Genomic DNA, 27,676 nt, shown 5'->3' with positions numbered 1-27,676 from the left:
TTCAATTGCCATTATTAGATTGGTCTAATAAAGAGTAGTTTAATATATATTTGTTTGTTTATATTTTAATTTCATTTGGCATCCTGGGGTTTCCGATGTAATCTTTTCTGTTCCTGGCTGGTCACATAGTTTTAGTTTCTTTGCTAGTTGTTGGTTTGTAAAAGTGCATACTGTTATATTGACTCTGTTTCATTACAAGTACATGTTTGTGTTTTAGTCATTATGTTAGTATTTCTCAAGCAGTGTTTAAATACATTTCCTTATGCTGTTGACAACATTTGATTGATTGGTACTTGTTAGTGTCAAAACCACAATGATTTCTGATGGAGCAGCTGATGATGGAATGTCTCTATTTAGATAAGTTTTGTTGTCATTGTATTATATAGTTGTTTGTACATTCCTCTTCTTTTACATTTCCATTTTTTCTTTGTTTATTCTTTGGTGTAGTTCAGCATATCACTGTTACCCTTCTTTGCCATCCTACATGTAAGGTTCTTCCAATGTCTTGTATGGGTCTAGGTTTAGTTGCACTTGTTTCTGTTAGCCATTATTTCACTTTATTGTTCAGGGATTATATGAGTCATATACCTAATTAGATCTAGATGAAGCTTTTAGTTCATTATTACTGTCAGTTTGTCAGGAATTTAGTGATTACAGGAGTAATTAGGTTAGACATTCACTCGTAATTACATTATGATGGATATGTGACTCACACCTACATACACATGCATAAATACATGTGTTTGGTGTAATTATTTATGCATACATGTGGATAAATAAGCATTGCATTTGACAGGGTAATTCTGAGTCCTAAAGGGTTAAGCCATACAAAAGTAGAGTTATTTCCATACATTTCTGTATTTCCTCAGAAGTGAGGGTCATGTCCTTGGTGTTAGTAAAATGTCCCCTGTATTGCACATCTCTATTTGATTGCCATCCACTTTACCTAGTGCTATGGGTGCATTTTATCATTATACCCCTGTTGTGTTGGTTCTACGATAAGATGCACTTTGACCTGTGTGTATAGTGAACGATGATGATGATGACAATGATGGAATGGAAAGAGTGTAGGTTAATGAGGATCCTTTACTTGCATCATGGACCTGACAGCCTCTCTAGTGCTGGTGCCATGATAAAACACACCCAGTACGTTGTGCACTGTCTTTGGTGGTATGAAGGCCATCCAGTTGTATAAACTGTGCCAGACATGGGACATGGGAGCAACAAATATGTTTCTGACCCCACATAGGGTAGTAACTCTGACTAAGGATTGTATCAGGTTATGATGATTCGTCTGACCCATGCCAGCATTGAAAAACAGACCATGGCACTCATGCCAGTGGAATGTTAAAAGCACATCTGAGCGTGATCGTTGCCAGGGCCACAGATTGGCTCCTGTGCCGGTGGCACGTAAAAAGCACCATTAGAGTGTGATCGTTGCCAGTGTCGCCTTACCAGCACATGTGCTGGTGGCACTTGAAAAACAACATTCGAGTGTGGTTGTTGCCAGTGCTGCTGGACTGGCTCCCGTGCAGGTAGTATGTAAAAAACACCTTTTGAGTGTGGTCGTTGTCAGAACAGCCTGACTGGCCCTCGTGCCAGTGGCATGTAAAAGTACCCACTACACTTTCGGACTGGTTGGCGTTCGGGAGGGCATCTAGCTGTAGAAACTTTGCCAGATCAGATTGAACCTGTTGCAGCCTTCTGGCTCACCAGTTCTCAGTCAAGCCATCCAACCCATGCCAGCATGGAAAGCAGATGTTAAATGACAACGATGATGATGATGATGAGATATATCTTTGATGAGGATGGTGATGATGATCTTGTTTCAATCGTTAGACTGCAGCTATGTTAGAGCAATGCTTGAAGAGTTTAGTGAAACCAATTAACTCCAGAGTATATATTTATATATTTAAAGTCTGGTACTTAATCTGTCAGTTTTTTTTTGTTAAACTGCTAAGTTATGGGGTGTAAAGAAGGAACTATCACGGGTTGTCAGCATTTTTGGTAAACAAAACACAAATGTGAAGGCCCACACACATAGACACGTACATAGATATATGACGGCCTTCTTTCAGTTTCCATCTACAAAATCCACTCGCAAGGTTTTGACCTTTGATAGGCCTGAAGCTACCGTACTAGACACTTATCCCAGGTGTCACGCAGTGGGACTGAACCGAGAACCATGTAGTTGAAAAGTAAGCTTCTTACCACGCAACCACTCCTTTTTACTGAACAATTTAAAAACAAAAAACCAACACGACTTCTCATTTACCCTCTTCGCTTCACTGATCTCACTCTATGATCCGTGGCCAGAGATCTATGTAGCGCTGGGTTAACGCTGAATGTCACTCATTTCACTCTGTCTGTCTCTCAATGAGCAACTGGTTTCTTTAAATTGAGAAATTTGTAGTAATGTCATGTTAATTTTTGATTTCATTAAAGGAATTCATTCAACCATGCCTGTTTACGAGTGGAGACTTACCCACCAGGTGAATTTCATAATTGCTACCAGCCAGCTATTGTTGGTGCTGTTATTATTATTTCCACCACCACCACCACCACCACCACTACTACTACTTCTACTACCATCACCATCACCGGTGGTGTGGTGGATCCGCAGAATATTTGGAGTGTTGGAGAAAACGCTTTGCGATATTTATTCCCAGCTCAAGGTGGTGAGCTGGCGGAATCGTGAGCATGCCGGACAAAACGCTTAGTGGCATTTCATCTGTCTTTACGTTCTGAGTTCAAATTCTGCTGAGGTCAATTGTGCCTTTCATCCTTTTGAGGTCGATAAATTAAGTTGAACATTGGGGTCAATGTCATCGACACCCCACCCTCAAAATGGCTGCCCTGTGGCAAAATTTGTAACCACTATTATTATTATTGAATGAGAGAGCAGTGCATGCCATCAAAGTGACACTGGGGTAAAATATACAAAGCCCAATATACCCCATCATGACTACCCATCTGGTAAGGGTACACCAGGTGCATGTTCACAACCATATGTATACGACATGGTGATCTTATATCAAGATAAATAGCACATGACCTCGCAGGTGGGGCCCAGTTAGAATTTTCTGTAGGTCGAGTAGCCCATCCTACTGAAAAGGTACCTGAATAAGGGTTGTTCAAGGATGCTGAATGAAACACCCATTTTTCCAAAGGTGAATTATCCAAATTCCAAGAATTCCTCTCAACACATGGCTATGATGCTCCCCCGCTACTTCTGCTCGTGATCAGAGATGTATATATCGTCAACTACCAAGGGACATGCTCAACTGGTTATGGTTGACTTCACCTTTCAGTGGAGTATAGCGGGGATTGGGGTCGATAAAATTGACTTACCCCCCCACCCCGAAATTTTGTGCCAAAATTTGAAACCACTGTTGTTTTATTATAGGTGTAGGTATGGCTGTGAGATTTAGAAGTTTACCTTTCAATCACTTGATTTCAGGTTTGATCCCTGTGCACAGCACCTTATGCAAATTTCTGCCTTCTACTCGAGTCCTGAGTCAACCAAAACCTTATAAGCAGATTTGATTGATGGAATCTGAAAGAAGCCCAACATGTCTACTGCCACACATTTATTTATTGACATTCTTGTATCTATGAACTTGTATCTGTCGTAAACCTGAAGCTATACTAGAAAAATACTTGCCCAAGATGTCATGCCATGGGATTGAACCCGAGACTGTGTGCTTGGTGGTTGGGAAACATACTTCTTACCACACAGCCACGCCTGCTTGTTGATCTTATTTATGAAATCCAATTTTTCGAATGATCTAAAACGGTCAACTGATACTTTGATACATTCAATCCTACAAACACATTCTGTGGCGCTGAGTAATCATAAGGAGAAGGATACTTTTGGATTGTGCAGTGAGACATTTACAATGAAATGTCTTTCCGAGAGACACAAGAGAATGCCGCCGCTGGCAGCGTAATTTGATCTCTTGACCTACATGTTTCTAGTCCACATTCCACTTGTACAAATATTTGACATTATTTACTCCACGAACAAAAGACCATATTGCAAATTCAAACACACACACAAACTACACACAATATATATATGTCATCATGTTCACACCATCATCATCATCATTTAATACTCCATTTTCCTTGCTAGCATGAGTTGGATGGTTTCATTGCAGCTGGGAAGCAAAGGACTGCACCAAGGCCCACCATCTTCTTTGGGTTGGTTTTTTTCATGGCTGGTTGCCCTTCTTAATATCAACCACTTTACACACTGGACCGGTGAGGTCTGCTTTGGCATGGTTTATATATATACACAAGTACTATAATCTTTTTAGGATCTCGAAAAAAATTTTTTCATGAACCTTCTGATTCTTTTAATGTGCTAGTTTCCTGGTATTAAATTGATATTAATTAATATCGAATTTTTACCATATTATGTTATATATATATATATATATATATAGGAAAATGAAGAATAAGGCAGAATGCTAAATTGGAAGCATGTTTTAATAAAGATTTCTAACCGGCTTTCATTGTGAAGCAAATTTTCAAGAAGGAGAATGAAAATGTTTTTTACAGAGAAGTACAAAATGAAGAAAATAATATATAAAAAAATAACTATACCAATACATTATATTGTCTTTGAGCTTTTGAAATTCATTGGTAGTTCATGTATATAATGGTTGGAAAAATAAGGATGCAAGAGAATTGAGATCTGTGTTAGGTTTAAAAATGGGTTAAAAGTTTGTGTTAAGCAGGAAGTGTGGTGTCAAAACAGGAAGTGTGTGTAAGGGGAGACAAATGTTTTTAGTTGGAGTTATGAACTCTCTCTCTCTATATATATGTGAAATAAAGATCAGAGATGTTTTGCTCCATGAAAGAAAAATGGTATGTTTCAACAGAAATATAGTAACAAAAGGGTTAAAGTGATTTAAATTAAAACTTCCAATCACAATTTCATGTTAATTTATTGTCAAAATACCAGCTTCATAATGGTGAAGTTATTTTACTAAATTCTTCATAAAGTGAAGCAAGGCAGATTATTTCAAATGGAATATAGTAACAGGAGGGTTAAGCAAGCTTAATATTAAAATCATATCTTCTTGTCTTCTACTGTATCGATAAAAAGATGTTAAATGACGAATATGTGGATCTCTGCTGGTGTGAGGACCCATTCACCGTGGGCCAATATTATCAAGAACAATACCAATTAATAGGGATTAAGAACAAATTCTATGCAAATCATTCTGTCTTTTATAGGACTCTATGAAACGTAGAATTTGCATGATGGAAGATAAAAACTCTGGGGCGTGAAACCATTGAATTTCAGGTTTAGTTTCTGTGGAGATTGACACGTTTATTCTTCTTTTACTCTAAGAGGACTTGAGTCAGTCACTGTTACCCTAAGGGATGTTGAGGGGAGGGGAAGAGAGAAGAAAGAAAGGGGGTGGTGGTTGTAGATGGTTGTAAACTAATCAGGGTTGAGTTGTAAAGGATGTGAGAATTTGAATGTTTCTTTTGTCAACACGTGTGTGTGTGTGTGTGTGTGTGTGTGTGGAAGAGGTAGGAATGTGCAGGATCAAGGCAATGGTTTGGTCTGAAGAATGAAATGAATGGTATTGGGAAATTAATTGTCTGTTATTCTGTGGGAGATGTGTGCTCTATCCATAAAGCATCAGCGAAAGAGAGAGAGAGATAGCGAGAGGGAGAGAGGGGGGGAGACAGATAAACAGATAGAGAGAAAGAAGGGGGCAGGTAGATTTGGCAAAGCCTTAATGGGTATTGTGTGTGTGTGTGTGTGTGTGTGTGTAAAAAGGAGGGTAAAAATACTGAAGAAAAGGAAGCTTCATAAATGTAGAGGGGTTTATGAGTGATGCTTTGTAAATAGAGGCAGGAAAGGTGGTGATTGGTTGGTCCTTAACTTGATAATATCAATGTTAAAAGTTTGTTTCTGAAGCTAAAGCATGTTGACAGTCAGATAAGATCAAAGATGATGGCTGTTGCCTCTTCCATCTCCATATTTACTGCTTTGCTGTTTGTTTGTCTCTTTTCTGCCATGTTAAATTGTGTGTGTGTGTGTGTGTGTGTGTGTGTGTGACCACAGGCAATACTGGAAGTGGTTGTGTTTTTTCTTTTCTCTCTTTTGTTTTGTTTTTTCTTGTTGTTTCAGGCTGTGTGGTTTAAAAGAGAGAAAAAGAGTTTGCTCCCCACAACCATGTGATTTCAGGTTCAGCCCCAATGCATGGTGGCACCTTGGGCAAAATATCTTCAATGGCAGCCCCAGGGCTGACCAAAACCTAGCGTTGGGAGTTGGTAGGCAGGAACTGATAGAAGCAGATCGTGCATGTGTGTGTGTGTATATGCGCACGTGTGTGTCTGTGAGTGTGTGTGTGTGCACGTGTGTTTAAGTATGTCTTTAAGCAATTGTGTGTGCAAGTATTTGTTTATATATGTGTGTGTATGCTCATATCTAATGTGGAAGAACTATGTTTAGCTTAGTTACCACATGAGTACTAGCTCTCATCTCCTATGACAGTACTACATGTTCAGGTACGACATGGCACTACTTCTCAGCTTGTATTGGCTCTCACTTCGTATGGAAGTACTACATGTTCAGTTTAGTTACCACCTGGATACCAGCCCTCGGATCTTATGGAAGAGCTACATGTTTTGTTACTGATTGATACCTTTTATGGAAGAAGTGTTGAAACTGGAAAGTAATGTCCCTGACTATACAAAGAAGAATGAGGAAGTCTGGTTGACAGATTAATTTCAAGGTGTGAATGTATAATTGAGGTGATGCATTGATTGTCAGCTTGCTTACACAAAACCAAACTTGAGTGCCTGAAAAAGGATGGCTTCACAACTACTCATTAGTCTAACATTTTCTCAGGATTCCATTCTATGTCCACATATTTCCTTTGGTATTACTGATCATGTTAAACACCCAGAATGAGTAACTACTGTACAATCTAGAGCAGATTCTTAATGCAAGACTCATCATTAGCAATATCGTGTTTATTGGTGAACTTACTATCTGCTATCATCAACAGTCATCGACTCTTTTCATTCTGACCCACCCAAGAATACCCCATGGCACAAAACATCTAATTTTGAAGTGTTGATATGTGAATTAGATCCTTCTTACTGTAATTTTATATATGAACCTTTTATCATGCTATCTTCAAAATAACCATCCTTGTTCATGGAGAAAAGCTGGTTGTTTTACTAAATTCCTCCAAATTCTTTCTTTTCAAATATAAGTGAAATAAATATACAGGTGTGGCTGTGTGCTAAGAAGTTTGCTTCCCAACAATGTGGTTTCAAGTTCAATCTGCATGGCACCTTGGGCATGTCTTCTTCCATAACTCCAGGCTAAATTTTCTAATCAGTCACATTTTTAAGGTTTGTCACTAATAAGGCCCTGGGTATTCTGTTAAAATTTGAGTAAGATTTTTATTTTTTTATTTTGTAGAAGAGAAACCATAACCCTTTCTTTCTGAGAATTACTGTGAATTAAAGATGCCACCCTAGAACTAGTTAGGGACGTAACACTAGGGTTTATGGTTCAAATCTGATTGTGTTGACTGAGCTCAGATTAAGATTAATTCTTTCATTACCAGATTTATGCTGAAATACACATTGTCTTTGTTTTAATTGATTTTGAAAATAAGGAAAAATTTTTAGTACCAGAGTTGAGTTACAAGAGTCTAAGAGGAACCTAGGGGTTCATTCAGTGCTGAGGAAAACAGTAAAGCTTCAATATTTATTAGTTCTTCAATGTGTAAGTTATATTAAATTACATTTGATCTTTGGGTTTTGTTCAGGGTTTTTCTAGAGACGTCATCAGTTGAGGGTCTCACATTTCCTTCCACGGATGAGGGCTTCTGTCAGCACTGTTGTTCCAGTGGATGTGGAGTGTTGATTTATGAGAAAGTTTGATGACACAGGATTCCAGGAAATGGCAAGGGAATTATTTACGGATGTTATTCTGTTGCTTGTCTCAGTTTTTTTGACTACGGCCATGCTGCAGTATTGCATTAAAGGGTTTTTTTAGTTGAAGAAATCGACCCCCAGGACTTATTCTTTGTAAGCCTAGTACTTATTCTATCAGTCTATTTTTCTGAACTGCTATGTTATGGGGATGTAAACACACCAACATAGGTTGAAAGGCAATGATTGGGGGACAAACACAGACATACAGACACATACACAATGGGCTTCTTTCAGTTTCTGCCTACTAAATCGACTCACAAGACTTTGCTTGGCCTGAAGCCATAGTAGAAGATACTTGCCCAAGGGTGCCACGCAATGCGACTGAACCTGGAACCATGTGGTTGGGAAGCAAGCTTCTTACCACACAGCCATGCCTGTAGAGAGTGTCAGTGGTTTGTAACCATTTATTTCTTATTTTACTCAGATTCAATGGTTAGAAAAAAATTCTATTATAATACTTTTATCATTAACCCTTTAGTATCCAAGTTCTTCTGTCAAATGTTCTGCCTTTATATTCACATTGTTTTGAATTAATCATGCATTCCATCTCATAGCTTTGAGATTTTGATGATATGATTGTTTGCTTTCAGAATTACATTGTAGGTTAAAGTTAGGTGTGAGAGGTTAGATATGGCCATCTTGAATGTAAAATATGTAGAATATTTGAGCCAAATTTGGCCGGTTTAAATGTTAAAGGGTTAAATATTGTCAGGAATTGTATGAAAAAAAATTGTTAAACTATTTTGTGTACTGCAGAAGTATTAAAGGTTTATTACACATAACTTTCAACAACAAAATCTTGTATGAACCCACCAAGGGCCATATCAACCTTCGTCGAGAACCACTGTGCTTGATGGAAAACTAAAGCAGGCTTGATGGTCGAGGGTTTGCCCCCTAATTGGGGCAAAAAGAAGGAAGATTTGGACAAGAAAGTTTTTGAGGTCATGCCTAAGAAATTATGGCCTTTTATAGTTGAGATTACACAGGCAAGCAGAGAGATGGTATACAGCAAACGTTTTTTTTTTTTAAACATCTATTCCTATAAACCTCACAAAGCATTGTGTGTGTGTATGTGTGTTTCATGTTTTGCCTCTCTAACTACTACATACTATTGCTATGACTAAGATAGTGTTTCATTGATAGTCTATTTGTTTTGTGGCATAAAATACCAAGGTACTTTGTTGTTGTAGTATGTAGTTCATTTCTATTGCCACACCTTGACATTCATATAACTACTTGTCATTTCACACTGAAAATATTATACATATATATATATGGCTCTTAAATGATGTTGACCATGATGATGATGATGATATATATATAGATGTACATACCTTTAAGCTAAATGGCTCGCTTGCACATATATATATATATATATATATATATATATATATATATATATGTATGTATGTATGTATGTAGGTAGTAAATCATTCTTTCTTAAGATGTTAACTTAGCCACACACACACACACACACAATGAATGCCTACAGGAGAGAAGCCATATCACTGCGGGGGGGGGGGGACAGACAGACAGACACACACATACAAACAGAGAAAGAGGGGTGTTAGGGCGGGAGAAGGAAGCTAAAGGGATTTGAAAAAACTTGTAAATTATCTCCTGTACCTTGAGTCACGACCGACCCCAACGGCAGTGAACTTACTCATTTCCCATATGATTCTTCTCAATACCCATGTGTGTGTATGTGCCTATGTGTATACACACATTTCTTTATTTATCTGTCTATATATATCTATATATAGGAGTGGCTGTGTGGTAAGAAGCTTGCTTCCCAACCACATGGTTCTGGGTTCAGTTCCACTGCGTGGCACCTTGGGTAAGTGTCTTCTACTATAGCCTTACATCAACCAAAGCCTTGTGAGTGGATTTAGTAGACGGAAACTGAATGAAGCCCGTCATGTATATATATATATATATATATATATGTGTGTGTGTGTGTGTGTTTGTGTTTGTTCTCCCACCATCACTGATAACTGATGTTGGTGTGTCTATGTCCCCATAAGTTAGCAGTTTGGCAAAAGAAACCAATAGAATAAGTACTAGACTTACAAAGAATAAGTCCTGGGGTTGATTTATTCGACTAAAGGCAGTGCTCCAGCATGGCCGTAGTCAAATGACTGAAACAAGTAAAACAGTAAAAGGATACACTCACACACACACACACACACACACACACATATATATATATACACACATACAAACACATAACATTCATATACATAAAATTAAATGCAAGTAAATATATTATTATTAAATGGTCAGCGCATTTTGTCCATCTTTACATTCCGAGTTCAAATTCCACCCAAGTCAACTTTGCTCTTCATCCTTCCAGGGTCGATAAAATGGGTCCCAGTTGAACACTGCTGGTGGGGTGGTGGGTTGATGTAATCAACTTATCCCCTCTCCTGAAATTGCTGGCCTTGTGCCAAAAATTTGAAATTATCATTATTATTATTATTATTATTATTACTATTATTATTATTATAATTGTTATTATTGTTATTCTGGCCTCGTGCCAAAAATTAGAAAGAGTTCTTATAATTAGTATATATTCTACATAATTGAGTATTGAGTCATTATTTGAACTCTGGTTTTCCCAAATCCATGCTGGGCATATTCCATATACATGCGTGTGTGTGTGTGTGTGTGTGTATGTGTGTGTGTGTGTGTGCACATGAACACGCGTGCATATTCTTTTATTCTTTAACTTGTTTCAGTTATTTGACTGCAGCCATGCTGGAGCACCGCCTTTAGTCGAACTTATCGACCCCCAGGACTTGTTCTTTGTAAGCCTAGTACTTATTCTATTGGTCTCTTTTGCCGAACTGCTAAGTTACGGGGACGTAAACACACCAGCATCGGTTATCAAGCGATGGCCGGGGGACAAACATAAACAAACACATACACACACGACGGGCTTCTTTCAGTTTCCAACTACCAAGTCCACTCACATGGATTTGGTCAGCCCAAAGCTATAGTAGAAGACATTTGCCCAAGGTGCCACGCAGTAGGACTGAACTCAAAACCATGTGGCTGGGAAGCAAGCTTCTTACCACAGAGCCACTCCTGCACCTATTTAATTATAAAAATATAATAGGGTTTTTTTTAAACATCAAATGGATATGGGAGTGCACCTCAGCAAAATAGAAACCAAAATAATGGTCGAGAACCACAAACCTAAAATCCTTCAATGTAGTGCTCCTGCATGGCCAAAACCATCCAATGACCAAAACAAGTGAAAGATAAATGATACCTGCTATTAGGTATCGATTTCTCTTTTTTGGGGGTTTTTTGTTTGACAAAATTATTTCTAGGCATTGATTTTATTTTAGCGCTATTAAACTATTTCTAAATATTTAATTTCCTGTTCACAATTGAGATTGTTCCTGGGCTGTGTTACATACCGTTTTTTATTTATTTATTTTCTTTTTGTCTTTAGTTATTTAGTAAAGTGTTAGACTAACAGGGAAGAGAATTGCAGCGTTATAATTTCATTTAATAATAGTTTTCGCCTAAACTAGAAATATTTGTTCAATATTTGGTTTTATCCTTTTAAATTTAGAATCTGCTGCCTCATCTGCTCATTAATTATTTTGCTTATGTTTATCCCATTTTGTTTCGGAAGCGCTTCTGTGGCTGGGAATTACAGTTTTCATTGCAGGTTGCAATAAACCGCTTTCATCTTGGCGCTACCCTGATCTTTAAATGGAAGTGGGGAAAGCGGAGATGGAGGGAGGTAGTTTTTGTTTTGTTTGTTTGGTTTGGTGGTTGTTGTGAATATTGAATGATAACAAAAGAGCACCATATATTGTTGACTGTTGGCAGTATATTCCATCACTTTCATCCTCCTCCACATCATCATCATCATTGTTATTATCATCATGATCATTATTTAACATCTGCTTTCCATGCTGGCATGAGTTAGGTGGATTGAGAGGAGCTTGCAAGTCAGAAGATTGCACCAGGCTCTACTGTCAGCTCGACATGGTTTTTACAACAGACCGGTTTTATAACTATATTCACATGTAATAGAACCAGGTACCTCTGTGCTATAAGCAGTCTTACACAACTAGGTACCTCTGTAGTATAAACATGTATATAGCAAAACCAGGTACCTCAATGCTGTAAACACTCTTCCAAAACTAGCTACCTCTATTTTGTAAGCACTTTGACAAAGCTAAGTGTTTCTCTACTATAAACATTCTTGCAAGACCAGGTACCTCTCTGCTATAAGCATTCTTGTAAAATTAGGTACCCCTCTGCTGTAAGCATTCTTGCAGAACTAGCTACCTCAATGTTATAAAAATATTCATATACAACAAAACTAGGTACCTCCATGATTTAGACAGAGTTACAAAAGTATAAATTGCTAGAATCTTTCAGACCAGATGCCGAGATGTTGAAAGCCCTCCATAAAAACATACTAAAGTGAGATGGACTGCTGCTGCTGCTGCCATCGACTTAAGATGTCTGACAAAGAACATATATCATGAAATGTAACACCATCCCATACAAGATGTGAAAAAAAGTGAAGTCTTGTAGAAAGTTTAGGGGTTTCAGGTTTTTCTGATAAAATGGTAAACTGGCACCAGTCGTTGGCATCTGTTATTTGCTAAATTTGTAAACATGCTTTGAAGTCATTAAACAATTAGTCCTCTCTCCTTTGCTCCCCCCCCCCCATCCGAGTTTATTGTTTGTATTATAATAATGCTTTTGGCTGCTATCAGGTTTAATACTCGTATCTTATTCCTGCTTTACCATTCTCATTTGTAAATTTCTAATTAGCCTTGAGATTCTTTAGGATTTTTTTTTGGGGGGGGGAACGAGGAGTAAATCATCGTCGTTTAACATCCCCAATTCATGCCTGCATGGGTTTGATGGAATTTCTTAAGGCAGACTATTCTGTGGCTGGATGTCCCTCTTGTCCCTGGCCCCCACCTGTTTCCACTGGCCCTCCCTATTGTCAGATATGTCTTCACACACACACACACACACATTTATATACATCATCATTGTTTAACATCCACTTTTTATGCTGGCATGGGTTTGACGGTTTGACATGAGTTGACCAGGCAGAAGACTGCACCAGACTTCTGTGTCTGTTTTGGTAGGGTTTTTATGGCTGGATGCCCTTTCTAATACCAATGACCCCGTAGAGTGGACTGAGTGCTTTTTATGTGGCCTCAGCTCAGGCAAAGTCAGCTTTGACATACATGCATATGCATACATATATATATGTGTGTGTATGTGTGTTATATACACACACATATAAGTGCATTTGTTTTACAGCACACCAATTTTATAACTATATTCACATGTAATAGAACCAGGTGTCTCTATGCTATAAGCAGTCTTACACAACTAGGTACCTCTGTAGTATAAACATATATATATAGCAAAACTAGCTACCTCTATGCTATAAACACTCTTCCAAAACTAGGTACCTCTCTGCTATAAAGAGTCTTGCAAAACTAGGTACCTCTCTGCTATAAGCATTCAAGTATGTATATATATGTATGTATGCACATCTGAATAGTATTGCTATTAGAACCTGTAGCCATCTTGAGTATCAGCACCAGGGTATATTCTTGATAGTAAATTTAGCTTCAAATTTGTGAACTTATTTTCTTTTTTCTTTTATATTTTCCTGTTAATTAAAAGAACCATGTTTTGCTATAATTGGTTCATTGATTGCCATGATATTGCTTAATTTAATTTAGAGAACAAAAATAAGACAGTTTTGAAAAAATATTTTGGAAATATTCTGCTAAGTTACCACCTGTTTATATACTGTAGGGCAGTATCCTGCTGGATAGGTGGGGGTAGTCTGACATTCACCCTGAACAGAATGTCAGTGTGTCACAAGGTGTGACTCATTTACAGTTGAGTGGACTGGAGCAATGTGAAATGAAGTGTCTTGCTCAAGAACATGATGCATTGCCCTGGCTGGAAATTGAAACCATCATCTTGAAACCACACACACACACACACACTTCCACTCCTGTACATTCACACACTTGTAAACTCCTGAACTCGCACACACGTGCACCAATATACAAATGCACACATACACCATTCGAGCGTGTGTTTATGTCCCTGTAACTTGGTGGTTCAGCAAGAGAGACCGATACAACTACTCTACTCTACTTATATATTTCTTTATTCTTTTATTTGTTTCAGTCATTTGACTGCGGCCATGCTGGAGCACTGCCTTTAGTCAAACAAATCAATCCCAGAACTTATTCTTTGTAAGCCTAGTACTTATTCCATCAGTCTCTTTGCCAAATGGCTAAGTTACGGGGACGTAAACACACTAACATCGTTGTCAAGCGAGGGTGGGGGGGGGGCAAACAGACATACAAACACACACACACACACACACATATATATATACATACGACGGATTTCTTTCAGTTTCCATCTACCAAATTCCATTTAAGGGTTTGGTTGGCCCGAGGGTGCCACGCAGTGGAACTGAACCCAGAACCATGTGGCTGGGAAGCAAGCTTCTTACCACACAACCACTCCTGCACCTATACAATACACACACACACACACACACACACACACACACACATGCCTGAGTTGACACATATAAACCCCTATTCACACACACACGTATCTGTGTTCAGGTACATATGCACCCACATAAAACAGACATATATCTCCATATGGATACATTTACACACACAAATATACATGCACTCACGTGCACACACACACACACACACACACACGTTTTATTGTTTTGTTTATTATTCATATATTAGAAATATTATGAATTCGAAACTTGCTTTGATGTGTGTGTGTGTGTTTCAAAACAACAAAAGCAGGTAACCGAATCATATCCTCTGTAGCTACGTCTATCGGTACTTTAATAAAATAATTTAAACAGATAACAAAAAGAAAAAGGAAAGAAGGAAGGAAGGAGAAACAGATAACAAAAAGAAAAAGGAAAGAAGGAAGGAAGGAGAAAGATATCTGCACTAATTTGATAAATCCTTCACATGTACCTGCGTCGACTATCTAGGAAGGTGAAATCGCCATTAAGACACTTTGCGTAGTGGTTCTTCTGTGTGTGTGTGTGTGTGTGTGTGTGCGTTTTATTTTGCTAGCAGCTGATGATTCAACTAATGTTTGTACTCTGTGTGTGTGTGTCTTGCGAATGAGTCATCATAGTAGGCCAAGCAGAGCAGATATCATAGCAGGCATTGCTGGAGCTCCACTGGCAGCAGCTGATAACCAATGTTGAATGAATATTTTTTCGTTTTTTTTTTTCCTTCTTTTTTTTTCTTTTTTACGTAGGTTTCTTTCATTGATAGATTTTTTTATTTATTTATTTATTTATTTTCAAAACTAATACATTTCTACTTACTACCAGTCAGTCAGTCAGTCAGTCTGTGTGCATGTCCGTCTGTCCGTGTGTCTGTATGCCTGCATGTCCATCACTCCTTCCTACTCTCACCTCTCCTCCCGCCAGCCCCTCACTCTCACACACGCACACAACCTCCGTTCTCTCTCTCTCTCTCTCTCATCCTCTTACACCTGTTACACCAAAGACATCCACTTACCCATTGGATTATCATCTAAGCTTATTAACATTCAGCCAGCCTGATTGATACCTCTTTGCTTTGTAAAATATATTGAACTGACAGAAAAAAAGAAAAAAAAATGTAGGGTTTTTTTTGTATGCTTTTTTTTATTGTGCTTTTTTTTGTTTCTTTCTAAGGTGTAACAAGAAAAAACAAGCTCATTGCAGTTGTAAATCCTTCCCTCCCTCATTATCTCTCTCTCTCTTCCTCCTCTCCCTCTGCCTGTATCCCCCCCCCACATATATGTGTGTGTGTGTGTATGTATTTGTAACTATATATATATATATATATATATATATATATACATATATATATGTGTGTGTGTGTATTTGTATATGTGTATATATATGTGTGTGTAATATATATGTACGTGTATGTATTTGTATATGTATATAAGTATGTATGTACGTAAGGTATCTCTGAAAATACAGGGGAATCACAGATGTGTGTCCTTTTTAATTTGAGTGATGATGATGGTGATTAAATTGCTGAAGAATCGTTTAAATCTATCTGTCTAAATTATAGCAGAGCATTGCTTTGTAGACAGATGATATTGTAGTAATATCACACACAGGATATAGATTTCACATATACAACTACTTGTTGTATGCATCGATATGTCATCGTCATCAACATTGTCATCGTCATTGTTTTAACGTCTGTTTTTCCATACTTGCTCGGGTCGTTCGGAATTTGTTGAGACCAATTTTGTGCAGTTGGATGCCTTTCCTTTCACCAACCTTTATCTGTTTCCAAGCAAGGTAATATTTCCCCCATGGCTGGACATGCTTCCATGGAATACTGCGAATGAAGGACACTTCCCCCCTCCACCCCACCGTGTCAGTTGGTGATTCTCACAGTTGTCATACAACATCAAGACAAGGAATCACAAACATACACTCACACATACACACACACACACAATGAACTCCTCTCAATTTCTATCTGCCAAAACCCTTCATGAGGCTTGTAAAATATTCTTTTCTAAACTTTTGGGGAGGGGGCCAGTTGATTAGATCGACCCCAGTATGCAACTGGTACTTAATTTATCGACTCCGAAAGGATGAAAGGCAGAGTTGACCTCAGTGGAATTTGAACTCAGAATGTAAAGACAAACGAAATACCGCTAAGTGTTTCACCCGGCGTGCTAACATTTCTGCCAGCCCACTTTAGTCAGAACGCTAAATATTTTGATGTAACCGGTGATGATTGTGATGACGATGATGATATCTGCTATTTTGTAGTTTAGCAAATAATTCTCAGATAATACAATTTTGGTTTTAAATAGAAATTCATTATTTTTTAAATCTGCCTATGACAAATTTAAAGAACATAAATATATGTTCAATTTTTTTTTCTTTTTTTTAAATGTTCATTCTTTGCAAATTTTTGCCATTTGAATGGAAACGGTATTAGTTATGAAACTTTATTTTTGTACTCATTCCTGACTCATTTTCCATTCTATGGAATTTCTGCGTGTAGAATATAAAAGATTGTGCATGATGGAGGTACAGGTTTTGTTGTTGGGTCACCATCTCTTTAATAGCAAACATCAGAAGTCTGTGTGAATGTGTGTGTTATTATTTTTATTACCGGGCGAAATGCTTAGTCATTACGTTCTGAGTTCAAATTCCACCAAGGTCGACTTTGCCTATCATTCTTTTGGGGGTTGATAAATTAAGTACTAGTCAAGTACTGGGGTCAATGTAATCAACTATCCCCCTCCCCTCAATAATAATCCTTTCTACTTGGAGAAGGGATTAAGTTGATTACATCGACCCCAGTGCGTAACTGGTGCTTAAATTATCGATCCCAAAAGGATGAAAGGCAAAGTCGACCCTGGTGGAATTTGAACTCAGAACGTGAAGACAGACAAAATACTGCTAAGCATTTTGCCCAGCGTGCTAACGATTCTGCCAGTGCGCCGCCTTAATAATAATAATAATAATAATAATAATAATATAATATATATTATATATAATATATATTGTAATGATAATGTAATATTTAAGTTTTTTGATGAAAAATATTTCTGCATTTAATTCTTATCAAACTTGACAAAAACCAAAATCTGTTACCATGGCTACTTTTGTTTTATTTCTTAAATTACAATAAAGTTGATGGCTCCCCATTTGGGTATTGAAAAAAAGGTTCACACACCTACGTCTTTCTTTTATGTTTCGCCTTTATCGTATTGATTATAATTTGATTGCTTATGTCACATCTGTTTAACACATGCTTATAGTTCTTTACTTTGAATGTTCAACTGTGTAAATATGATGTTTGTGTGAGAATAGACTTGAAGAAGAGATAGGGGTGATTTATCAACTGTCATTTCTGCTGTCTTCATCATGTAGTTTGTTCCCAGGTAGCAAACAGCAACGGCAGCTGCAGCAGCAGTCGTGGAGGGGGGGGGCTAATCTTAGCTGTGAATCTCAAATACCTTTAGTGGTTTCATACTGTCTGGTTGTCGTCATCGTCTCTCCTTAGGGTATCTCTTTATATGTTCACACATGTAATTGGAAGCTATGTAAAAAAGAAAATACAAAATAAATAAATAAATAAAGGGAGTATTTTAGGGGTTAGAAAAGAATGTTCTGAGAACTCACTGTTGCTTTTAGTATTCTTGTGAATGGAATATATTAAGGTCAGGCATTTTTTTTTTCTATGAAAATTGGCAGGTTTTTTGTTATTGTTGCTGTTGTTGTTTCACATTTTGAAGGTCAGGTGTTGTTATGTTTTTTCTTGACATAATCCATTCAGAGGTCATTTAACATATTCTATCGAAACTAAGCCACTATCATCTTTAGTGTGTCTGCTGTTTTACCTTTTTGGGGTGTTTTTTTTTTTAATGTGTGGACGTGTACGCAAATGTTGTATGATGAACCAGAAAGCTGAAGGTAATAGGGAAAGAATGAGGATTGTTAGGCAAGAATATTTTGTGCAAGCCAGGATGAGAAAATAGGCTGGAAAAGGAAACAATACCTAAGAGAATAGAGAAGGTTTTTAAGAAATGAAAGCATTATGAAGGAAATGACATGGTATTACTGAATGGAGGGATGATTTTGGCTGACACTGGACCACAAAATATGCTGAGGAATTTCCTGGGGTACTGTTGATATCTTTTATAATGACTAATAAGATTCTACCAAAATACAAGTGTTTTAGTCCCGATTCTTGATCTCAGATCCACCGATTGCTAAACTAATGTTAGGAAGGGCATCCAACCATAAAAACCATGCTGAAGCTGATAGTTGAGCTCAGCCGAGTCCTCTGACTTGCCAGCTTCATCGAACCGATGCCAACATGGAAAACAAATGTTAAATTGTGATGATAATAAAGAAGATGATGATTTAATGGCCACAGATAGGTGTAGATTTAATAATATTTTTATATATTTGTACATTTTGTATATTTCGGTTTGCTTTGCAAAACTAAAGAAAAACATTTTCACTTAGAAGACTCAGTGTGTGTTTTGGGGCTTGTCTATTCAGAACTCACAGATATGAATTGGGAATTTTTGAAAGCACTGCCATGGCATACGCTGACACACTCCTACTGAGTCTGGTTTTATAACTCAACCCATTTCCTCACTGAGTCACTTTATGTCAGTGTATCTGGCCTCAGATCTTTTATTTTCAGTTGCTCTGTCACTGTTAAAGCTATAAACATCAGTTCTTTCATCTAGTTAAATTGACTCTCTCACACACACACACACACGATTTATAAATAGTCTAATCTATAAGTGCATATAAGTATTTATATTCAGATGTTATCGATAGTTCAAAGTTTGCTGGTTCTTTTCATCACTAGATATCATCATCGTCAGTGTTGTCATCATCATCATCATCACCGTCAGTGTCGTCGTCATCATCATCATCATCATCACCGTCAGTGTCGTCGTCATCATCATCATCATCATCATCATCATCGTCATTTGTGTTTGTTGTTTTTCCTCCATCAGAAGTGGTTGAATGAGTCTCACAACCTTGCACCTGCCATATTCCTTCATCAGTTAAAGTTATAGGAACCGAAAAAACTGCCAATCCTTCTTTGTGTTTTTCTTCCAATTTATTTATTTATTATTATTATTATTATTATTAAGGCAATGAAGTGGCAGAACCGTTAGTGTGCTGGATAAAATGCTTAGCAGTATTTCGCCTGTGGTTCTGGGTTCAAATTCCGCCGTCGTCGGCTTTGCCTTTCATCCTTTCAGTGTCACTAAAATAAGTACCAGTTGGACACTGGGGTCGATGTAACCGATTCATCCTATTCCCCAACATTTCAGGCCTTGCGCCTGTATTAGAAAGGATTATCATTATTATTATTATTATTTTTTTTTTTTGGTAGGTAGGGGGTCAAGATTTTTACTGCTATGTCTTGCCTGTCACCAAACATAACGTTGTGGTCTAGCTACATGTTATTGTGCTGCCACATGAGAATTTGTCCATGATGGAACCAAAGAGTTTCCTTCTGCCCTGTATCAAATACACACACATGATGAGCTTTCATTTTTCATCAACTAAATCCACTCACAAGGCTGTGGTTGGCCTGAGGCTATAGCAGAAGACACTTTCCCAAGGTGATACGAAGAGGGACTGAACCTGGGACCATGTGTTTGGGAAGCAAACTGTTTAGCACACAGCCATGCCTGTACCTCAGACTGTTGTCTTTTTTAAAAACAATGACTCAACAATGACATCTTCCATTGTTTATTCATTGCACTTATAACAATAATGCTGTTTCATGTTGTTCCAATTTTTTAGCATGAAGAATTTTTTTATTGCTGTAGCCTCGGTCATATCGGTTCATTGCTGTAGCCTTGAAGTGGACCTCTAGAACCAAGTGACCTCTTCAAATGCTTCTGAGTGATCCTCCTCACAAGATACACCATATTCTAGTCTGATATTGTGTCATACTGTTCACTCTCATCAGACTATGTTTCATTATATCACATTTAGATTGTTGTAGTCAGCTTGCTTAATGAAATGGTGAGGAAAGCTGTCCAATTTATTAAAACAAAACTTGTGAGGTGCAGCAGAGAGAATCTTAGCTTGTTATGATAATTTGTCGACACCTGTCTAAGTATGTGGTTGTGCATCAGTACAGTGATTGTCTTGTCATTAATATAACGAGCACGGCTATGCTTAGCTGAAGACAGCTATGCTTAGCTGAAGAGGTCAAATAAGATAGAAACATATCTGGAGTTGCTGCTCTTTAAGTGTAACGAGGCTTCCCACACTGGATAGAAAGAAAAAAAAAACACTTAGAAACTCTGAATGTTCTCAATATATACATGTTCATTCGTGTGTGTGTGTGTGTGGTGAGAAGTTATTGTCTGATGTAAGAACATCTCCAGTTTTGTCACACTGTCTCCCTTTCAATGCTGATTATGTAACGTGGGTAACAACATTTGTGATGTACTTTTTATGACTCATTGTTGCAGACCATTATTTTTACATCTGGATTATTGTATTATCTATTTTATCAGTGAACTGAAAGTACAGGAAGTGTTGATGCACCAATCGTCTGCCAGGAATACCTGCAGCCACAGTCTAGTTAACATCTAAAGTATTGGGTTACACCTTACGCAGCCTTTCAACATCTTATGTCTCGTATCTATCTCGCTACTTTACTTTAAATTATCCTCTACAAACATTGAGCTACCATCGTCTTTCAAATATAAATAATTCTTTTTAGTTGTTTCTTCGCAAATAAATAACAACAACCTATGTGTTTCTGTTGTCGACTGCCATGTTGACAATATCGTCCTGTCTCTGATTGCAGTATCATAACATCTGACTCTCTAAATTTATAACTAACTTCTCATGGTACAAGTTTTATTATCATTTGAAAAGTTTTTTTTTTTTTTTACTGTTAGTTTCTTGTTGATATTCTTCGTTCAGTTTATTGAGTAGTGAGTAGGTCTCTCAGGATCAACCAAATACGTGCAATTACAAATTCCACAAATCGTATTTAGCATCTTGATGGTATTCTTGATGTTTTAAGGGTTTTTCTGTCTGAATATCCTGTTGTATTTGCTCGTAGCAGGATATGGCCTTTGAAAACCAATGAAAAGATGTAGAACAATGAGCCCATTTTTAAATGGAATTCATTCTAATTTAAAACTGGTTTTTTTCCTGTTGCTTTGTATAGATATTTTGTTGTTTGTTTGCTTATGTCTATGTGTCCTGTTATCACTCCTTTGTTTATTTTTCTGGTTTCCCCTCATTAGTCACAGCTTTAAGCCTTTTTGACACCAACCTGTCTGTTTCTGAGCCTATGATACAAGTTTCCAGTTCTAAAGTGAATTTTATGATCCAAACTCCAGCTTAATAACGACAAAGTTGTTTTACTAAATTCTTCATTATTTTCAAAATTACTTGAAACAAAGTCCATGTATTTCAACAGAAATATGGTAACAAAAGGGTTAAAGTGATCAAAATTAAAATCTTCCATCTAAATTTCTTGATAATTTATGTTCCAAAATAGAAGCTTCCACAGTTTTCATCTACCAAATTCCACCCACAATACTATTGATCATCTTGAGATTCTTGCAGTAGACACTTGACCTAAGTGTCATTCAATCAGATTGAACCTGGAACCATGTGGCTCTGAATTCTGCAGTGAACTTAACCACATAGCCAAACCTGTTTCACAACATTTTGAAGCAATTTCTTTTTTTTTTTTTTTTCTCAATATCTCGATTTAATACTTGAGATATAATGAATCTGAAACTATTTCTTATCACTCTCCACCTGGTTTATGTTTGTTTACTGTATTTTCCAACATATAAGTCAGCATAATATATGGTGTAAACATTGAAACCTCATCTCCGTTTTCCCAAATCCTGCTGTATTTCACGTGGAATTTTGTATCCTCCTTCAAAGTTGTCTTGGTGTAGACGTTCACCTATCGTTTTGCTCTGTAAATCTTGGAATGAAGAATTCGACATGTACGTCAGAAAATATGGTAGTTTTGTTCTTCTTTTGCCCTGCTTCTTTTTGTCATTGGACTGTGGCCATGCTGGGGCACCATCTTGAAGGGTTTAGCTGAGCAAATTAACCCCAATGCTTATAATTTTAAAGCCTGGCATTTGTTCTGTTAGATTCTTTTGCTGAACCTCTAAGTTACAAGGATGTAAACAAACCAATGATGGTTGTCAAGTGGTAGTTGGAGACAACGACAAACGCTCCACACACATGCATAAACGATGGGCTCTTTTCGGCTTCCATCTACCAGATCCACTCACAAGGTATTGGTTAGCCTGAGACAGTAGAAGACAGTTGCCCAAAGTGGCATGCTGTGGGAACGAACCCAGAATGATGTGGTTAGGAAGCAGACTTTTTACCACACAGCCATGCTCATGTATTTTCTAATTAATCATTCATTTATATCCTCCACTTCGTCATCATTTAACGTCTGTTTTCCATGCTGGAATGGGTTGGGTGATTTGCCAGGAGCTGGCTAGTCAGAAGACTGCACCTGTCTGCTTTGTTTTCTGCACCTGGATGCCCTTCCTAACACCATTTTTACCTAGTGTATTGGGTGCTTTTCATGTGGCACCAGCACTAGTGGAGGGTCACAAGATTCTTTGCCTCAACTGAGAGGAGTAACAGCGAGGGAGGTGGCTCAGTGCCAGGTGATGAGGGGTTAGAGTATGAGCAGAGGGACAGAAACAGGTGTCTTGCAGCAGAGGAGATATATGACTGCTTCAATTGGAGAGAGAGAGAGAGAGAGAGAGAGAGAGAGAGAGAGAGAGAAATGGTGAAGATGGAGCATGAAAGATTAACTGAGGTGTTGTGTTGAAATATTGGTTTCAAATTTTGACGCAAGGCCAACAAATTTGTAGGGAGTGGGTAAGTCGATTACTTTGACCTCAGTGCTCAACTGGTGCTTATTTTATCGACCCCTGAAAAGGATGAAAGGCAAAGTCGACCTCAGCAGAATTTGAACTCAGAACGTAGCCAAGCATTTTGGCCCACGAGCTAATGATTCAGCCAGCTCACCACCCTAGCTGTGTTGAAATATTCACAGAACTACACAGTATGAGTGTCCTGTTGTATGAGTAATTTGCTGTTCGAGCTGAGGCTCGTGTGAATTTTTTTTCTTGAAGTACAAACGGAAATCGACAGTATGAGCACACAAAACGTCCCATCTTTAAGGTAATTCAGTTAATAAAACCAGTTTACATATTTTCTTTTATATTCTCTTTTTTATAATTGTCATTTTACTTGTAACTACACTCTTTCTGTTTTAAAACCCCTAAAAAATTATTTTTGAGTGGTTTTGGGGTTCTGGAACGGATTTATTATATTTTAGTTAATTTCAGTGGGGGAAAATTTATTTGTAAAATGAGTAAATCGTAAGAGAAGCTCAGTCATTGAACGAATTAAGAATTAAACTCGTTCTGTGAGGTATCACTGTATTTATGTCTGTGAATGAGTGTTTCATTTCATGAGAACAATGAACTCTTAACACTTAAATATTTGTCACTTCCATCATTCTTCACTCTAAATCACTCCAACATCCTTATTGTTGGGATTTCCCTCTCTAACTTGTCAACAACTCTTTTTATGTTTACTTCTGCTGGTGACTCAAACTATTTCTATTTCATCATGTATCTTTCCATCATGTATCAGTCAATTAGCTGCAGCCATGCTGGAGCACCACCTTGAAGGATTTCAGTTGAACAAACTGCGCTAAATCACTAAGTTACAGGGATGTAAATGAATGTGAGAGGGGAATATGTTGAATAAAATCATAATTAACTGACCCTCCTCTATTTTCTTTTACCCAAAGCCAGGGACTTTTCAGCACCCATCATATACTGAGAATGTGTTAAGACTGTAAAGAAATGGTGCAGCCTTGCTTCACTGGGTGTGTAACATTTATGTGAATGAACGACCGAGAGGCACAGAATGTACTGAGAGGAAAACTAGGGTGTCGAGTGCAAGAGGGATTGGAAGTAGTGTATAAGAAAGAGGATTGCATTGTTTTGGAGTGGTCATGAGTATGGATGACAAGAGATGAGTAAAGGAGTGCCTGGAGATCCAAGTGGAAGAGGAAGACCCAATCTTCATTAAAATCCTTTTATCGGGGCTCAGGTGTTTGCTACTAATTACGTTATGGTGGATTTATAACTAATATTTGTGTGTGTGTGTGTGTGTGTGCCTTAAGTCCGCTATAACATAATTACTTGCCAAGCCAATTACTGCTCCTGTAATCACTAAATTCCTAATGAACTGACACTAATAACGAACTAAAACCTTGATCTAGATCCAACTAGGATATATGAGCTTTGTAATCCCTTAACCATAAAATTGAATAAAAGACAATAGAAATAATTGTATAAAAATGTAAAAGGAAGAAAAATAAAATTCTGGGGTCTATTTGTTCAAATAAAATTCTCCGATGCTGTGCCCCAGCATGGTCACAGTCTAATGAGTGAAACAAGTAAAAATAAAAAATACCAGAAGCCTAAAGACGAAGGGACCAACTGCTGGACGATCAGTTGGTGTCCCACTGTCGTATTTGATGCTGAGAGCCAAGGTTGAATGATGTTTGTGTGTAAAATGGAAAGCTTGGTGACAGTGAGACAAGGTGACTGTATGAGCGGGGTTCCTGTGTCTAAGGGTTTCATGAAAGGCCTGATTGGAGGCCCAGTCTTCTGAGTTTTTTTTTTACAGGGTTTGACAAAATTGAAGGACTGCTGCAATAAGTTTGTGAATCTGAGAGGGGAATGTGTTGAATGGAATCATAATTAACTGATCTTCCTGTGTTTTCTTTTACCCAAAGCCAGCGACTTTTCAGCACCCCTCATATACTGAGAATGTGTTAAGACTGTAAAGAGATGGTGCAGCCTTGCTTCACTGGGTGTGTAACATTTATGTGAATGAACGACCGAGAGGCACAGAATGTACTGAGAGGAAAACTAGGGTGTCGAGTGTAAGAGGGATTGGACGTAGTGTATAAGAGAAAGGATTGCATTGTTTTGGAGTGGTAATGAGTATGGATGACAAGAGATGAGTAAAGGAGTGCCTGGGGATACAAGTGGAAGAGGAAGACCCGAAGAAGCTATGGGAAGAAGTGGTGAGAGTTAATCTCAGAATGTTGAACCTTACAAAGGAGATGACTAAGAAACCCAACAAATGGCAACTTGTCGTGATTGAGGCTCAGCTAATGTATGCCCGCATGGGAAAAAGGATGTGAAAATGACAAATGATGATATTGTCATTACCAGTGACATCATCGACACCATTTAATGACTGCCAAACATTGTAAACCTTTGTAGGGGGTGCAGCCAAGCATTCACTAATAAGAGTCTACGTTTTGTTAGTAATAGTCATTTTTGTAAATGTGGTACTATGAGTTCTTTAAGTAGTATATTTGGCGTTTTGTGTTTCGTCACACTTGATACTCTGAGTGTTGTGTTTAGTTGTGAAGGAAATGTTTTTTTGTGAATGGGATTAACATGACGTGTGTCTGTAGTCATAATTTTAACTTCTCCATCTGGAAATATATTATGTATATGCAGTGAGCTGTGACACAACAATAGATAGACTTTATGAGATAATTCAATTATGGCAAGTGTGTAATTTATTCATAACTTACACAAATGACACAAATCTTCTTTCATTTTTTTGTCAGAGAAACTTAACACCGATCAAGTCAAATATTAAAAAAAAACGTTTTAAATCTTTTTAATTTTAATGTAGCATGTCCATAAGAGATGTTATCTTGGGACAAATACTGCAGCAACTGGCCGATCAAACTGTGTACATACATTAACCCTTTAGCATTCAGATGATTCTGTCAAATGTTAGCTTCATTTATTTATATTAAAAAAAAAGAAATCTTGTATTGTCATGTAGCTTTGAGATTTCAAAGATATGATTGTTTATTATGAGAATGGCATTGTAAGGTAAGTGTGAGAGGCTGGATCTGCCCTGTTTGAACATAAAACAGGTAGAATATTTGGGCCAGATATGGCTGGTTTAAATGCTAAAGGGCTGCAGAACCAGCACGATCCAATGTATAACAAAGGCTGTATATTTTGAACTGCAGTTACAATTCACCTAATGAGCCATCTACCCAGTTTTAGTCACCGCGTATGGGGGAACCTGAGGCTATAGAAAATAGATAAACTACTACTACTACTACTACTACTACTACCTATCTGTAAACACATATTCTTTAAACTAACTTCAGATTCCATTGGAATTTTTTGCTATTTTTTTCATGTTTTTTTTAAAAAATTGTCTTTCATTATTTTTATGAATATTTCATCTTTATGACTATTTCAGAATTCTACGGACTTCACATGTGATTCACCTCAGTTCCATGTTAGCATCCTATCAAGATGCCAATCTCCAAGATGTCAATGATTTCAGATTTTAATTTAAAGAAAACTCTTCAACCAGCCACACAGAATTTTGAGAATGAAACAATAAGCCACGGAAATGTTATCTTGAGACAGAACTCGCAAAACCAGTATGCAGGACGAGAGCTTCAGAAAACCTAAGTTATTACCTTGTTTTCCTGTAATATCACCAGTATGGTTTGGTCAGGAACCCTCCTCCCTAACAATGAGGGCTAGTTCTCCTTTAATCCCTTCCTTTCCAGCTCTTCGCTGTTGTTCCTCAATGTCCATATCTATCACTTCTGTTCCCGTTATTAGCTTCAGCTTCCCAAACCGGACTGTCACACTATGAGCGTTCTGCCACTGAAAGTTATGGACAGTGAACCTTCTGTCCAAGTCACTGACACTGACCAAAACTTAGTCACACAAGAGGTTCCATGGAAATTGATGGAACCCCATGGATTAGTAGAAATAATATCGAATCTTTTAGAGAAGGTAAGTTACAATAAGTTCTCTTTTATTTTTTGTTGTTGCCCTACAAAGTAAATTTCTGGCATGCTTTTTCTCATTCACCACATTACTGAGCTACCATTTAGCATAAAGGATTTCCTCTATACTTTGCTGATACTTCCTCCAGGTGCTGGGCAGTGGGTTTGAACCTGAAACAATGTGGGTACAAAGCAAGTTTCTAAACCACATAGTCATGCCAGCACCATGAAAA

General features: G+C 37.6%; 1 protein-coding gene across 4 annotated transcripts in view; it reads left to right on the top strand.

The window, feature by feature from the left end:
* The window catches only part of LOC106876653 (uncharacterized), a 96,200-nt gene that overhangs the window by 5,461 nt on the left and 63,063 nt on the right, over positions 1 to 27,676 (top strand). For all 4 annotated transcript variants that reach the window (XM_014925270.3, XM_014925269.3, XM_089363513.1 and 1 more), the window contains exon 2: positions 26,900 to 27,450. In XM_014925270.3, the coding sequence (XP_014780756.2) occupies positions 27,304 to 27,450 (147 nt within the window). In that variant the 5' untranslated portion in view covers positions 26,900 to 27,303. The remainder of the gene's footprint in view (positions 1 to 26,899; positions 27,451 to 27,676) is intronic.

Source organism: Octopus bimaculoides, chromosome 15, assembly GCF_046866305.1.
Source record: "Octopus bimaculoides isolate indiv1 chromosome 15, ASM4686630v1, whole genome shotgun sequence".
Lineage (NCBI taxonomy): Eukaryota > Metazoa > Mollusca > Cephalopoda > Octopoda > Octopodidae > Octopus > Octopus bimaculoides.
This window is presented reverse-complemented; position numbering and strand designations above follow the sequence as displayed.